The 14,551-nt window shown below is 44.5% G+C and overlaps 1 protein-coding gene across 1 annotated transcript in view; it reads left to right on the forward strand.

Annotated features, from left to right (window-relative positions):
* The window catches only part of LOC124593827 (glutamate receptor ionotropic, delta-1-like), a 155,591-nt gene that overhangs the window by 36,970 nt on the left and 104,070 nt on the right, over window positions 1–14,551 (forward strand). Inside the window, exon 2 of the mRNA XM_047132175.1 lies at window positions 483–618. Coding sequence (XP_046988131.1) covers window positions 483–618 — 136 coding nt within the window. The remainder of the gene's footprint in view (window positions 1–482; window positions 619–14,551) is intronic.

A 14,551-nucleotide genomic window follows, 5' to 3' on the forward strand; every position in this document is an offset into this window, starting at 1 on the left:
CTAGGAGCTCCGTTGCTGTTTGTTTGAGCATGAAAACGTAAGAAGTATTATCGTTGTATTTGTACGTTATCTCTATCCATAGATAATGAGGCAGCAGTCTGGAACGATATGGCACGAAAGAAATATAGTCACCGGTCACGGAGAAATACATTCGTCCTCTCAAGCCACAGTTGTGACTGGCCGTGGGAGTGACCATAAAAATTTAAGAGGACGAGAGTAACGCTAACAGTACTGTTCAGCGCTACACCGAAGCAGGGTACGACTGTCTTCTGACGAAGGTATTTGGAGTAGCACTGCTGTTCTGGAGGAAAAGAAAATGTACTCTCAGGTTTTCTACTCTCTGGCGCTGTTAAACTTATCAAACTGTACGAGGTGTAGCGCTTTTCCCGCTCTGCCGGAAACCGACGAAGAATTGTTCAAAGCAGAACTGGGACATCTGACGCGTGACGTTCTGTCGCTGTACTTCAACTATACGTGCGTAGCGACAGTAACGGAAGGCGGAGACTCGGTGGTGAGCGACGTGCCTGTCGGCACGTCGTCGGTGCGGCTGTCTGGGGCGCTGGAGCAGCGACTGCTGGTGTTCACGCTGGACGCCGACTGCCTGGGGGCGGTGGTGCGGCGCCGGGACGCCGCGGGGGCCGTGGCGGCGCTGCTGGCGGCGACGCGAGAGGCCTCCAGGCGGGCGGTCCGGCGCCTTCTTGTGCTGCCGGTGGCTCGGTGGGCGCCCGTCGACACAACCGCACTCTTCGCTCTGGAGGACATCAAACTAGCACCAGACATCGTAGTGGCTAGGCTCGTGGAAGAGAGCGATAGGTAACTAAACTCGGAGATACCGTGGTGTCACGAAAAGTCCAATTCGCGGCTAGGGTCAGACCATTCAATTCCAACGACACTTATGATACGAATTACTGCCCCAGACACCATGTGTACCTGACGGGGGGGGGTTCGTTTCCCATAAGAGCCATCTAGTTCTGGAGCTTCAGCAGCAGTTTCTTGCATTAGTCTCTTCGTTCTGACCTCCGCCTTCCTCCGTTGAACTCTTCCGTCAGCTTACCAGAGGAGGAAGGTGCCGGAATCTTAAGATAAGGCTGAACATCTTTATGGGCCTATAGTAAGCAGATACCTCTGTATATCGGCCATATGTACGTTTGCTTCTCCCAATTATTGGGGAATATCCTCGTACCATAATCGTCTATGCTGACAACTCAGATACTGATGAGCACATCAGTTTTTCCTTCACACTCTCTAGGGGGCTGTGAACAACATTCACAACCGGCCGGATGTGTTGTTAGAATATCTTTAGTGGCCGTTAAACAAGCCCTCTGTTACGTGTAGGCCTCACGGGATTAGCCGAGCGGTCTACGGCGCTGAAGTCATGGACTGTGCCGCTGGTCCCGGAGGGGGTTCGAGTCCTCCCTCGGGCATAGGTGTGTATGTTTGTCCTTAGGATAATTTAAGTACTGTGTATGTTTAGGGACTGATGACCTTAGCAGTTAAATTGGGGTTGGGTTGTTTGGGGGAAAGAGACCAAACTGTGAGGTCATCGGTCTTATCGGATTAGGGAAGGACGGGGAAAGAAGCCGGCCGTGCCCTTTAAAGGAACCATCCCGGCATTTGCCTGGAGCGATTTAGGGAAATCATGGAAAACCTAAATCAGGATGGCCGGACTCAGGATTGAACCGTCGTCCTCCCGAATGCGAGTCCTGTGTGCTAACCACTGCGCCATCTCGCTCGGTGCAGCAGTTAAGTCCCGTAAGATTAGACACAAATGTTTTTGGTTAAGTGTACACTCGCAATCTGTAGTAACTCTCCAAGCATCCTCCACGCCATAAACCAATGCGTCATCGGAACCAGATGGTTTTGCAATACACGATCCTCCTCGTCACGACGATACTGGGAGCCCGATTGTTTCCTTCTAAGACGCAAGTCATGCAGGGATCCTGAAGACCAATTATAAATGGATCCTACTGAGCTGGAAACCACGAAAGCGAGCAGATTGGGATTCGAGTTGCGGTCGACACAGTGTCTTTATCTTTTGAAAGACTGGAACAAAGAACAAGCAATGTATCGCCAAGGGGTCCACGACTGTATGGCATTTTTCCCGTCGCCTCCTTAAAGAGAATTTAGCGTCTTTTACCGAAGTACATGTCAGTTATTCTTGGCTGTCTCCTGGTTACAATCTGAGGCGACAGGATCCACCCCATTGTTATTCCAACCCAACTCTTTAGGTGGTCCATTTCGTCATAGAGCGACCCATCTTCATTGTTTTGCAGCGAACAGTCTTGACACCTCTTTAACGCTACTGCTAGGGGACTACTTCCAAGGGGCGGATCTGTTTTACCTTATGTTCGTGCGAGTGGTTTGTATAATTCATAATCTTATCTCCTCTTTTACCATTCTGTGATGTTCGCGCTCAGCCAGCATTTACGGTGAAATGGGGGGGGGGGGGGGGGGGAGGGCTGACGGGCCTTTTTTCCTGGAAGAGGCTAGGCGCTATTGGCCGGTTGCGGACGCTCGGGCTTGATGGTGGAGAGGAGAATGGAGGGAAGGGTTATCTCCGGCTGCTTCACTACGTGACACCTTTCCTATCTCATTGTTGCAGTTCCTCACCGCTCACCTTCTCTCTAGTTCCTTCCCCTTTCTACGTGGCACTCTGCCTCACAAGATGTCGCAAAGCTGAAATTGGCAGTCGACGAATTTGTTTCTCCTCTAAACCTTTAGGCTTCAATTATTAACTGACAAAAAAGATGTTTAGCCTCTCTGAACCTCCATAAAAATTCATATACTGCTTCGTAGACATACGCGGAAACATAACAACCACCCCCCCCCCCTCCGCCCACCTAGATTACGATCTCAGTTCTGCAAAGAAGAGACTCCACAAGTTCTTCGGGTGAGCCATATCCAGGTGAAGTCAGTGATTGATGTTTAGATTCAGCATAAATAAGCAGCTATGAGGTTGTTGACTGCTACGATTGACATGGTGCTCCTAATAGTCGTAGGTATTTTCTACGGGCCAGGCGAGAAGCTATTCAAAGCCAGTGTGGCTGTGAAATCGAGAACTTCAGACTTCACAAAACATCCACAGCATGGGAGGCAGAAGATTTGTTGACGGAACTAAAGTTGTGAGAGGTGGTACAGAGTAGTGCCGCTGGACGTTACCTACACCCTAGACGCCGAGCCAGAGTTAACGGCTCATCTTGCATTCGGTGAAATCGGCAGCGTGCATCTTTTGAAAAGAGGACATACCGCTACGCCCACAGACAGATACTGTCCTATTTCTCAGTTGTCTGGCCGACTGAAAACGTGTTGATTTATATCCCACAGTCAGCAATGGCTCTTAGCGAGGTAAACTAACTCCATCCGAAACATGCCATGAAGGTCGAACGGCACCGACCGGCCGCCGTGTCATCCTCATCCACAGGAGGTGTCGATGGATGAGGATACGGAGGGGCATGTGGTCAGCATACCGCTCTCCCGGCTGTATTTAGCTTTTACAACACCGGAGCAGCTACTTCTGAAAACAAGTAGCTCCTCAGTTTGCCTCACAAGAGCTGAATGCACCCGGCTTGCCAACAGCGCTCGGCAGATTTCGAGGGTTACCCATCCAAGTGCTAGCCCAGTGCTTAACTTCGGTGATATGACGGGAATCGGTGTTACCACTGCGGCAAGGCCGTTGGCCCTTAGCGAGGTACCCAGTTCCTAAAGTCCGCTGCATACAGTTCCCTTCGCAACGTTCGTCGGAAAGTTGTTCAGATATTCATTCTCTCACACCAGTAATCCTTATCGTGTTTCAAACCGACAGTCTTTGAAAAGTGTGGCATTCTACTCCGGAACACGTCGGCGAGAATCTTTTTGCCATTACGTTTCTTAAGTTGTGTTACGTGGCTCCGAGGGGTACACCATTTCCGACATGAGCAGGTCCAGATGCGATAGGTGTTCTCTGCATACTATTACGACTGCACAGCGGCTCTTCTTACTGACCTGATTGCATAAAACCACTGGCACGTATATAGAATTTTTCTGTCGTGAATTACACCATCGCTGGTGGGTCACACGCTCGTTAGATTGCAAGTCAACATCATTTACAGCGCTCTAGTGCTATTTTCATTTCTTTACTAAAGCGTTTATTTGTCGTTGCGGCCTTGAGTCTGAAAACTGGTTTGACTGTGTTCGCTAAACTACTTTACCCTGAGAAAGCGACCTCATCTCTGAGTAACTACTACAGCCTACAAGGGATGGTCGAAAATTCGAAAAAAGAAACAAAAAAAAAACACAATAATTTGCCCAATACGGCGAACAAACAGCGTTGGCATTCAAATCAGCTACCAGTCGACTCTGAATGGAAAAGACAAGACTTGTATGGTTTCCAAAGGAATGTTATACCATTATTCCTGCAAAATAGTGGCAAGTTAGATAATGATTATGGGGGCGGATGGTGATCATGATTGTTCTCTACAAAACGGAGTACAAATGCTCAGTACTGTTGAGATATGATGACTGAGTTGGTCAGTGGAGACACGACAATACACTCTGTACCATGGGATGAACCTGCCAGCCAAAATGGTCACATAATTCTTGACAGTAATGTAACCTTGCAGAGTTACCAAGGCCCCATACAATACGACGATACGGCTGCCGAAATCATAATTCACTCTTGTGACGTAAAGTCAGCCAGAGTTGGTAACAGGGTGTGACAACGCTCATCCGACCAAGTGACTTTCTTCCACTGATTCATAGACCAGGTTTTTTGGCTTCGGCATCACTACTTCTTCGTTTTGGAATTACAGTTCGTCCTGCAGTTCCTTGCTTATGGATCTCCCTTCATAATATTTAGGAGCTGAAAGGGTTCACGACTGTTACAGTGCATTTCTCAGTGATTTTTACTGAAGTCCTTCTGCTGTTTTTTGGCACAGTCAATGACAGTCTGTCACGATCACTCAACACACACTTCGGTTCGCGTTGTGATTTATCGGATTACGTTTTCCCGCTTTCCCTGGGTGCGGTATAAATCTTCGATACGGTGTCTTTTGAAACACCAAAATTTGCGGCTATTTGTTGCGGAGGCAGCCACCATACTAGGACCAACAATCTGCCTACGTTCGAATTCACTTACCTCCGAAATAACGAAAACTACGCAAAGCACTGACCTGGACTGTCACTTGCCACATGAGGAGGACTTTGCACAGCTGCTCTTCCAGTCCATTTCCTTAGCACCCTTCTCCGCTCGAAAAGTGGAACTTGGGATAGGCGCCACAGCACACCTATCAATGGCGAGGCGTGTTCGCCCCATCAGCGCGATCTCGCCACCGTGGGAAAACAAAAGCAAAAAACAGGATCTACTCTTTAACATCGGTTGGGAGAGACACCTTCCCCACAATAACGTCACCTACGGTCGAGTTTCTTGGTCAGATCTCTTAAGACGCTATCTACATCCTGAGCCTATACTCCTACTCGCCGAAAATAGCATTCTGTATACCATCACATCAATGGCGTGTTACTGCCTTCCATCGGCAGACGCTCTACGTTGTCCGGATGATGGGCTGGCATTTTTATCGCCGTAACTGCCTCCCACCGCAATGCCCTGGACGATCCACGCAAACTAAACCTGTTCTGCATCTTTCTCCAAATTGTGAGTTCCCTGCCCATATATGAAAGGCAGAGGAGGAAGTAAGTTACTCTGACCTGTCCACGGATAGAGGTGTTTCCATCAGGATAGACAGCAAACCAACATCGACACGAAAACTCAGGTATACCTACCAATGTCGCGAGCACAAGAGGAAAATATGAATTGACTGGATAATTCAGTGCGAAAAAAGAGATGAATACCTAATAGCAATGAGGAATTGGAATGCGACTGTGGGGAAGAAGCAGAAGAAACGGGTACGGAAAAATAGGAGCTTGGTTGAGGGAATGACATCTTTCTTCTCTGCAGTAAAGTTCAACTGGTGACACAGAATCACAAAAGGAGGAGGTAGACTTTGAAAGTCCTGGAGATACGGGAAGTTTGCTGATAGATTACATCATGTTCAGACATAGATTCCGAAATCAGATGTTGACTGTAAGACATACCCAGCAGCAGATATAAGATCAGATCACATTGTACTAATGATGAAGTGTAGCTTGAAATTTGAGAGACTAGTCAGGAAGAATCAGTGCGCAGGGAAGCGGGATACGAAAGTTCTAAGGAGTGAGGACATACGCTTGAAGTTCTCTTAGACTATAGACTCAGCGACAGTGAATAGCTCGTGGGAAGTTCAGCTGAAGAGAAATAGACATCTCTAAAAAGAGCAATCACAGAAGGGGGAAAGAAAAACATTGATAAAAGGAAGGTAAGTGCAAGAAATCTTTAGTAACAGAAGAAATAAGGAAGTAAAAAAACGTTCGTGGACATTCAGGAACACAGAAATGCGTCACCTAGGAATGAAATAAATAGCAAGTGCAGGGAAACTAAGGCGAAATGGCTATATAAAAAACGTGGAAAAATAAAAGGAGAAATGATTCTCGGAAGGGGCGACTCAGCATATACAAATGTCAGAACAGCCTCCGGAGAAATTAGAAGCAAAGCCGATAACATTAAGAGTGCAATGGCAATTGCACAGCTAAATGCAGACGAGAGAACGCATTCGTGGAAAAAGTACACTGAATGTCCCTATGAGGGTGAGGACTGCGCTGATGACGTGATACAAGAAGAAATAGGAGTCGTCAGTATTAGAATCACAATTTAAAAGAACTTTGGAGGACTTAAGAATAAAGCCGGCCGAAGTGGCCGTGCGGTTAAAGGCGCTGCAGTCTGGAACCGCAAGACCGCTACGGTCGCAGGTTCGAATCCTGCCTCGGGTATGGATGTTTGTGATGTCCTTAGTTTAGTTAGGACTAGGGGACTAATGACCTCAGCAGTTGAGTCCCATAGTGCTCAGAGCCATTTGACTTAAGAACAAATAACGCGGAAGGTAAAGATAATATTGCATTGATATATTTAAAATCATTGTGGGCTGTGTCAACAAAGCGATTTTTCACGGCTGCGTAGAGAATATATGAGCCCTGCAATAGGCCAATCAGGCTTTCGGGAATATATCGTTCACACAACTCCGAAAACAGCAAGAGCCGATAGGTGCGAGAATTATCGCGCAGTCGGTTTAACAACAGCTCATGCATCGAAGATTATACCCAGAATAACATAATGGACAACTGAAAAGAAAACTGAGTAACTGTTAGATGATTATTAGTTTGTCTTGAGGAAAGGTAAAGGTACCAGAGAGCAAGTGGAAGCAAGACTGAAGAAAAATCAAAACATGTTCACAAGATCTGTCAACCTAGAAAAAGCGTTTGACAGTGTAAAATGGTGAAAGATGTTCGAAATTCTGATAAAAGCTCTGGTACGACACGCACAAGAACTAAGATGCAGCAATAAGAGTGGATTAAAAAGGATGTGAGGCAAGGAGGTAGTCTTCCGTCCCTACTGTTCACTCTATACGTCGAAGAAGCAATAAGGGACATAAAAGAATGGTTCAAATGTGGGATTAAAATTCAAAGTGAAAGGATATGAGGGATAAGAATCTTTGAGGACATTGCTACCCTCAGTGTAAATGAAGAATTACTGCATGTGTCGAATGGAACGAACAGGCTAATGAGTACAGAATACGAATTGAGATTAAATCGGAGAAAGACAGAAGTTATGAGATGTAGCAAAAATAAGAAACGCTAGAAACTTAACATCAGAGATGGGGATCACGAAGCAGATGAAGTTAAGGAAATCTGATATGTAGGCAGCAAAATAACCCATGACGGACGAAACAAGGAGGACATAAAAAGCATACTAGCACTGTCAGAAAAGGGCATTCCTGGCCAAGAGAAGTCTACTAGTATCAAACATAGACTTTCGTTTGAGGAAGTAGTTTCTGAGAATGTACGTTTGGTGCACAGCATTGCATTGTTGTGAAAGAAGGACTGTAATAAAACGGGAAAAGAACAAAATCGAAGCATATGAGATGTGGTCCTACAGAAGAATTTGGAAAATTAGATTGACTGATAATAAATGAAGAGTTTCTCCACGGAATCAGCGAGGAAAGGAATGTACGGAAAACACTGACAGGAGGAAGGGACATGGTGACAGGTCAACTTTAAGTCATCAGGGAGTAACTCACATGTACTGTAGCTGTAGGGAGCTGTAGAGGGTAGAAACCGTAGAGGAAGACAGAGATGGGAATGCATCCTGGATAACTGAGGACGCAGGCTGCAATTGCTACCATGAGGTGAGAAGGTTAGTGGAAGCTGCGAAAAAGGGAATACTGCCCTCGCCGGCCACCATTCGTGGAAGAATTCATCTTCCCAGCATCCGTTTGCGTGGATGCAGGCTTGTTGGGACACTAACATCGCCTGGTACAACAAGAAACATGACGATATGTTTGGATATATTCACGCTACAACCTGGATGATGTCGTACCTATTACATTTGTAATTGATGATTTTGTAGGATAAACATATTATCAAATAGATGTCATGTGCTCTGAAGCCCTATTATCAACATTTTTCGCCGAACTACATGGTCCCAAACACTTTTACTGGCGCCAGTTTTGTACTGTGCCGTCATTTCTGACAAAAGTTTGCACCTGTCCCACTTTACAGTGCAGGCAAGGTTCCGGCATCCACATTCCATGGTGCGTGGACGTACATCACCTTTTCGCCTACATTTTGTTTCACCTTCCTTCATCCACTTTCCCTCAACACTCACGAGAGCAGCACACCAACATCTGACCAGCTTCGCTGTTTCAGAGATCCTCCTTCCAAGGTGTAAGGGTGTAATAACTTGCTCTTTGTGAAAGTAGTTTAGGCCATTGGGTTTCATCATTTGAAGCCTTATCGTTTCTAGAATGATTCATCTTTCGGCTCTGCTGAGTTAATAACCTTCCTTACTGCATCACGTGCCCAAACCGCCCAAATCTTTAATAATTACTAGCTGCTTGCCCATGACTATGCTTGTATATCAGTAATTTTGTTATAATGATTGATACTGAGTAGCTAAGCTACTGTACTTGCTATAATCTCAGCTGCCCTGACGTGTCTGTCAGTTTCATGAATTATAGCCCAGGAAGCGTAACTCTGTTCCCCACTGCTCCTATGCCCCATTGCACGACACAGAAGTTTGTGTAGTGACACTGCCGAGCGGTGCATACGGAAGGAAGTGGGTAGTAGCGCATATAATGTGGACATTATTCGACAAATTTAATATTTTTCGCCACACACTGTGTTGACTGATGTGAAGAAGGGTGTTCTATCCCCTATTTCAAAATGGTTCAAATGGTTCAAATGGCTCTGAGCACTATGGGACTTAACATCTGAGGTCATCAGTCCCCTCGAACTTAGAAACACACACATCCATGCCCGAGGCAGGATTCGAACCAGCGACCGTAGCAGTCGCGCGGTTCCCCATCCCCTATTTCATACTCTGAGTGTTACTTTGTATATTATTATTCTTAACTTTGTAAAGTATCCTATGACCTTCCTCTGCGTTTAAGCAATCTGCATACCAAATTCAATCGAAATCGTTGCAGCAGTTTAATCGTGAAAACGCAACATAAGGATATATATGTGCTTATAATAATATTAGTATGGAAACATGGATTGAACACGTTGATGATTGTATAAGCATTGTATTCATCACATTGAATCGTGTTATGTAGGACATATGATCAATAAAAACATTTTCACGAATGCGATACAATTCAAATGTCAAAGCGTAAACTCCTTTCTCGAAGAAGCATTATATTGCAATATGCTTTTCTTCTGTGAGCTGAGTTTGAGGAAATAAACCTATATGTAGGCGTAAGCTAAGTTCGAGTTACCTGTGAAAACATCCCAAAAATTCGTTTACTAGGTTTGGAGATTAGTGTAGTAAAAGAATTAACAGACACAGTGGTTTTAGGTAGAGCTTTAAATCACTAGAGATGGAATTTTTATATTACCTGTGAAAACATAAGGAAAATTCGTCTACATGTTGTGGAGATTAGCATGTTCAAACAGACTGCCAGGCAGACAAATCAGTTTCATGGTTTTATTTTTAGTATTATTGTGAGATGTGGTAGTGCAGGCCGCTTCCACTTTTGCAGTGGGCAGTACTCACGATACTTTGGCTCTTCAGTGCAGTGAACTTTACATATCTGTCACTGGTAGGAGTACTGATCTGTGCACGTACAAATACTCCATAAAATACTCTGATGAAGTAATTTACTGTTTATAGGCAATTGATTTTTAACCACGACACTTATGGGGAACCTTACTTGCTGTAACTTACTCTATGCACCCAGTCAGTTTACAGGAAGTCATTACGCATTACCTGCGTTTATCGATGCTGCTTTGAAGAATTCACTCTATGAAATGGTTGCGGAAAGTTTGATCGATTCAGCCTTGTAGATCTCCCCTCACTGCAAATATCCACTACAAGGTGTGTCTTCCTACAGTGAGTTTCTAAAACAGCAATGGATGGCACAACATGCAAAGCATAGGAGCGAATTATATCATAGTGAAATCAAATGACACCAGTACTTGAAGGCTGTGCTCCTCAGACGACCCAAACACACAAGAAAGTGTCATCAAAGGAAATGACACGGTAGTTACTGATGTTTCTTACCACAAAGCGTAATTTTTTCCCTGCGTTCCGGTTAGGAAAACCATTACACCACCTAAGTTTCTGTGCTCAGAAAGCTCAACTGTGGAAAAGTCTGATACTCTCTTTAGGTGCTGTAACTGAAGCGCAGAGATTAGTCATTAAAAAAAGAAGACCCTTGATGACTTGATTACTTTTAAAAAATCTTTAATTATAGAGACTCTTTGCATTGTCACATTGCATAACATCTGAAAAAATTCATTCACACAATTTTCTGTAACACTGGATAACTGGAATTACCTGTGAATAACGTTGTCCCACATTTATTTTAGTGATATTTGTATTTCAAGTGCGTTAAACAGATCTTTGCCAGGTTCTGTTCCCCAGATATTTGACGAGTACGTTTGCCATTTTCTTCGCTCTTACTTCCGTCCTTTACTTTTGCTCCACATATTGTGCACTAATATGTAATGCTTTAAATAACATTGTTGGCAGTTTCAATGCACTTTTTTTTATTTTTGGTGTTATCATCAGTAGCGGCATGTAGGCACCTTACGCATACACCGGGTGTAAGCGATAGCTGTAGCCGATACCTGCTTATAATGTACCTAGGTTGACGAACAATTCAATATAGTACACTTGCAACGTATAGTGGAGGGAAACGACCACAAATACGGTAATACGAATCTGAGATTTTCAGTAGTACCTCGCTCTCTTACGCAACTATTTTAGTCGGCTGTTTCATTAACATTGATAATTTCGACTTTTCCGCGAGGGTAATGAAAGAAAAAGAACTGTCGTTGTGCATAAGCTAATTACGTTTTCAATTCGATCTGAACTTAACCTTTAAAACCACAATAGCTTCGCAGTAGCAACGACAGGCAAACAAAAAGATTGCATTTCATATATCATACTGTTCAAATTCACAATACTTGGCTACAAAATTTACACACACGTAATTTTTACATTTTGAATGAGCAAGAAAGGAGTTTTTAATTTTCAAGGACGATTTTACCCAAAATCTCGCATGGTGACCATACGCTGTAGCACAGGTGGATTTTGAAGGCCAATTAGAAGCTCTTTCCTGGCTTGACAGATTGTGACTATCATGCCTCGACTTTAAACAACATCATTCTAGTACGATATGACAAGTTATAGTTTACACCCTGTACACAGGCTGTTTCACATCTCCTACTACAGGAATCCAGGTGGTGTGGAGGGGACTTAGTAGATGTTTAATAATGAGCCCACGTCTGGAAAAGTACTGTGTCGATGTAAAATATGTTTGAATAGTGGAACACTTTCAAATCTCGCGCTCCACAGCACACAGAGGACACCACCTGTGAGCTCTACAGGAGCCCTGGGCATGGCCAATACTTAGAGTAGCCGTCGGGCTCTCTTCTACGTGAGAGTCTTGCGCGTCCGTGGAGGGTCATGGTCAGTCCTCCAATATGCGAACGTACCATTGTCTCGAAGTCGTTCTTATAGCCAAACTACACTGAATAGCCAAAGAAACTGGTACGCTTGCCTAATATCTGTAGGAACCCCGCGAGCACGCAGAAGCGCCGCAGCTCGACGTGGCATGGACTCGACTAATTTCTGAAGTGGTGTTGGGGGGAAATGACACTATGAATGCTGCAGGGATGCCCATTATCCGTAAGAATACGACAGGGTGGTGATCTCTTCTGAACGGCTCGTTGCGAGGCATCCCAGGTATGCTCAATAATGTTCACGTCTGGGGAGTCTGTGGCCAGCGGAAGTGCTTAAACTAAGAAGAGTGTTGCTGGAGCCACTGTAACAATTCTGGACGTGTGGGTGTCACACTGTCCTGCTGGAATTGCCCAACTTCGTTGGAATGGGCAATGGACATGAATGGATGAGGTGATCAAACAGGATGCTTACGTACGTGTTACCTACCAGAGCCTCCATCAGCTTGAACAGTCCCCTGCTGACATGTAGGGTCCATCGATTCATGAGGTTGTCTCCACACCCGTATATGTCCGTCCGCTCGATACAATTTGAAGTTAGACTAGTCCGACCAGTCAAATGTCGTTGTTGTCGAGCCCAGTCGAGGCATAAGGTTTTGTGTCGTGAAATCATCTAAGGTACATAGGTGAGTATTCGGCTCCGAAAGCCCATAGCGGTGATGTTTAGTTGAATGGTTCACACGTTGACGCTTTTTGATGGCCCAGCATTGAGATCTGCAGCAATTTGCGGAAAGGTTGCTCTTGTGTCACACTCAACGATTCTCTTCAGTTGTGAATGGTCCCGTTCTTGCAGGATCTTTTCCCGGCCACAGTGATGTCGGAGATTTGAGTTTTTACCAAATTCCTGATATTCACGGTACACTCGTGAAGTGGTCATAGGGAAAAAATCCCCATTTCATCGCTACCTCGGAGATGCTGTGACCCATTGCTGCTGCGCCGACAATAACAACACTTTTAAACTCATTAAATCCTCGTCAATAAAATTTTTCTGAGTTTGTGACCGAATTGTCAATACGTAAAGCTACCGACATTTCGATCACTGTTGAAAGTGACTTTCTTCAGGGTGTTTTTGATTACAAACCCAGAAAAATGTTATTGAGTGTGACGATGGCCGCGGAAGCCTAAATTTATATTCACTTATATCTTGATAACCTGCTATTGTAGCAGCAGTCACCGATCTAACAATTGCGCCAGGCAATTGTCTTATATAGGCGTTGCTGACCAGAGAGCCCTATTTTGCCAGTTTACATATCTCTGTTTTTGAATACGCATGCGTATACCAGATTATTTGCCGCTTCGGTGTAAAACGGTATGTGATGTCATAATTACACCAAGGACTGACGACATAGCCCTCTCTTCTGTGTGAGTACCTTGAACGGGGGATTTTATGTTCAAACGGTTAATAAATGGACATTGGTTCCTTATCAAAACTTTATTTACTAAGTCCTTTCCACAACCATAGAAGTCTGCAAGAGAAATTGAGCTTCCTGTGTACACTGTCTGACATAAAACTGAAATGTCCAGAACGGAAGACGTTTGTGGACCTTGATTGTCACGGGAGTATCTGAACATTACTCAGGCAGTTCATAGCGACACGTGCCATGTGTGAATGAGCATTGTCATGTTGGAAAAAGGCACCACGATTGTTGGGTCCGCTACAGCACTGACACAAACAAGGAAGGACAGAAGTTGCGATGGCCGGTGAAAGGAGTCCAAAAGGATCTGTACATAACACTTTCAAATTAATAGAACACTATTTCTAACAAGGACGAAACTCAACTTCTCGTTATGAAGTGGAGTGATGTGCTTCCTGTGCCTCCTACAAGCAATTATTTTACACTCTATTACTACTGGCAGAACACAGGCTAGGTACCATATTCCTGTTACTCACTACTAATGCTTTCGAAGCCTGCGACCAAATTGGGTGCGACCAGCGACCGTTTGCTGGTTAAGGCAGCGTTAACTGTGGGCGCTGAACTGTGTCTTCCTAGAAGTGTGGCTCTTCCCGCTCTTTCCATTGGCGAGCGGTCAGCCATTTTCATAGGTATTTATCACAGAATGAAAGTTTAAATATAAAATATATTGCGCTATTCATGACCACTTTTATGCAGTTTTCTGTACTTTAGATCTCAAGATGGTTCGTCAATGAGGTGAAACTAGTAATCAGTAAAGAAATTTTAGCGATCCTGGCCTAGGATTTTTATTCACACATTTCACGTGTGAACAAATGTAAATGCTTCTGTGGCTGAAAATTTAATACATTCCTGGACACCGTATTTGTCTATCGAACACCTTTGCTAAGCAACCGTTACACTCGTAGGAAAATTACTTCAGCTAAATAAACATATCTAACGAGGTATGCACATTAGTACAAGATGTTCTACATCTAGAAACACTGAGAGTTTTGCACGGAGACGGAAGAATAGTAACAAATATTAACAAATATCTAGCGAACGCGGAA

Source organism: Schistocerca americana, chromosome 2, assembly GCF_021461395.2.
Source record: "Schistocerca americana isolate TAMUIC-IGC-003095 chromosome 2, iqSchAmer2.1, whole genome shotgun sequence".
NCBI lineage: Eukaryota > Metazoa > Arthropoda > Insecta > Orthoptera > Acrididae > Schistocerca > Schistocerca americana.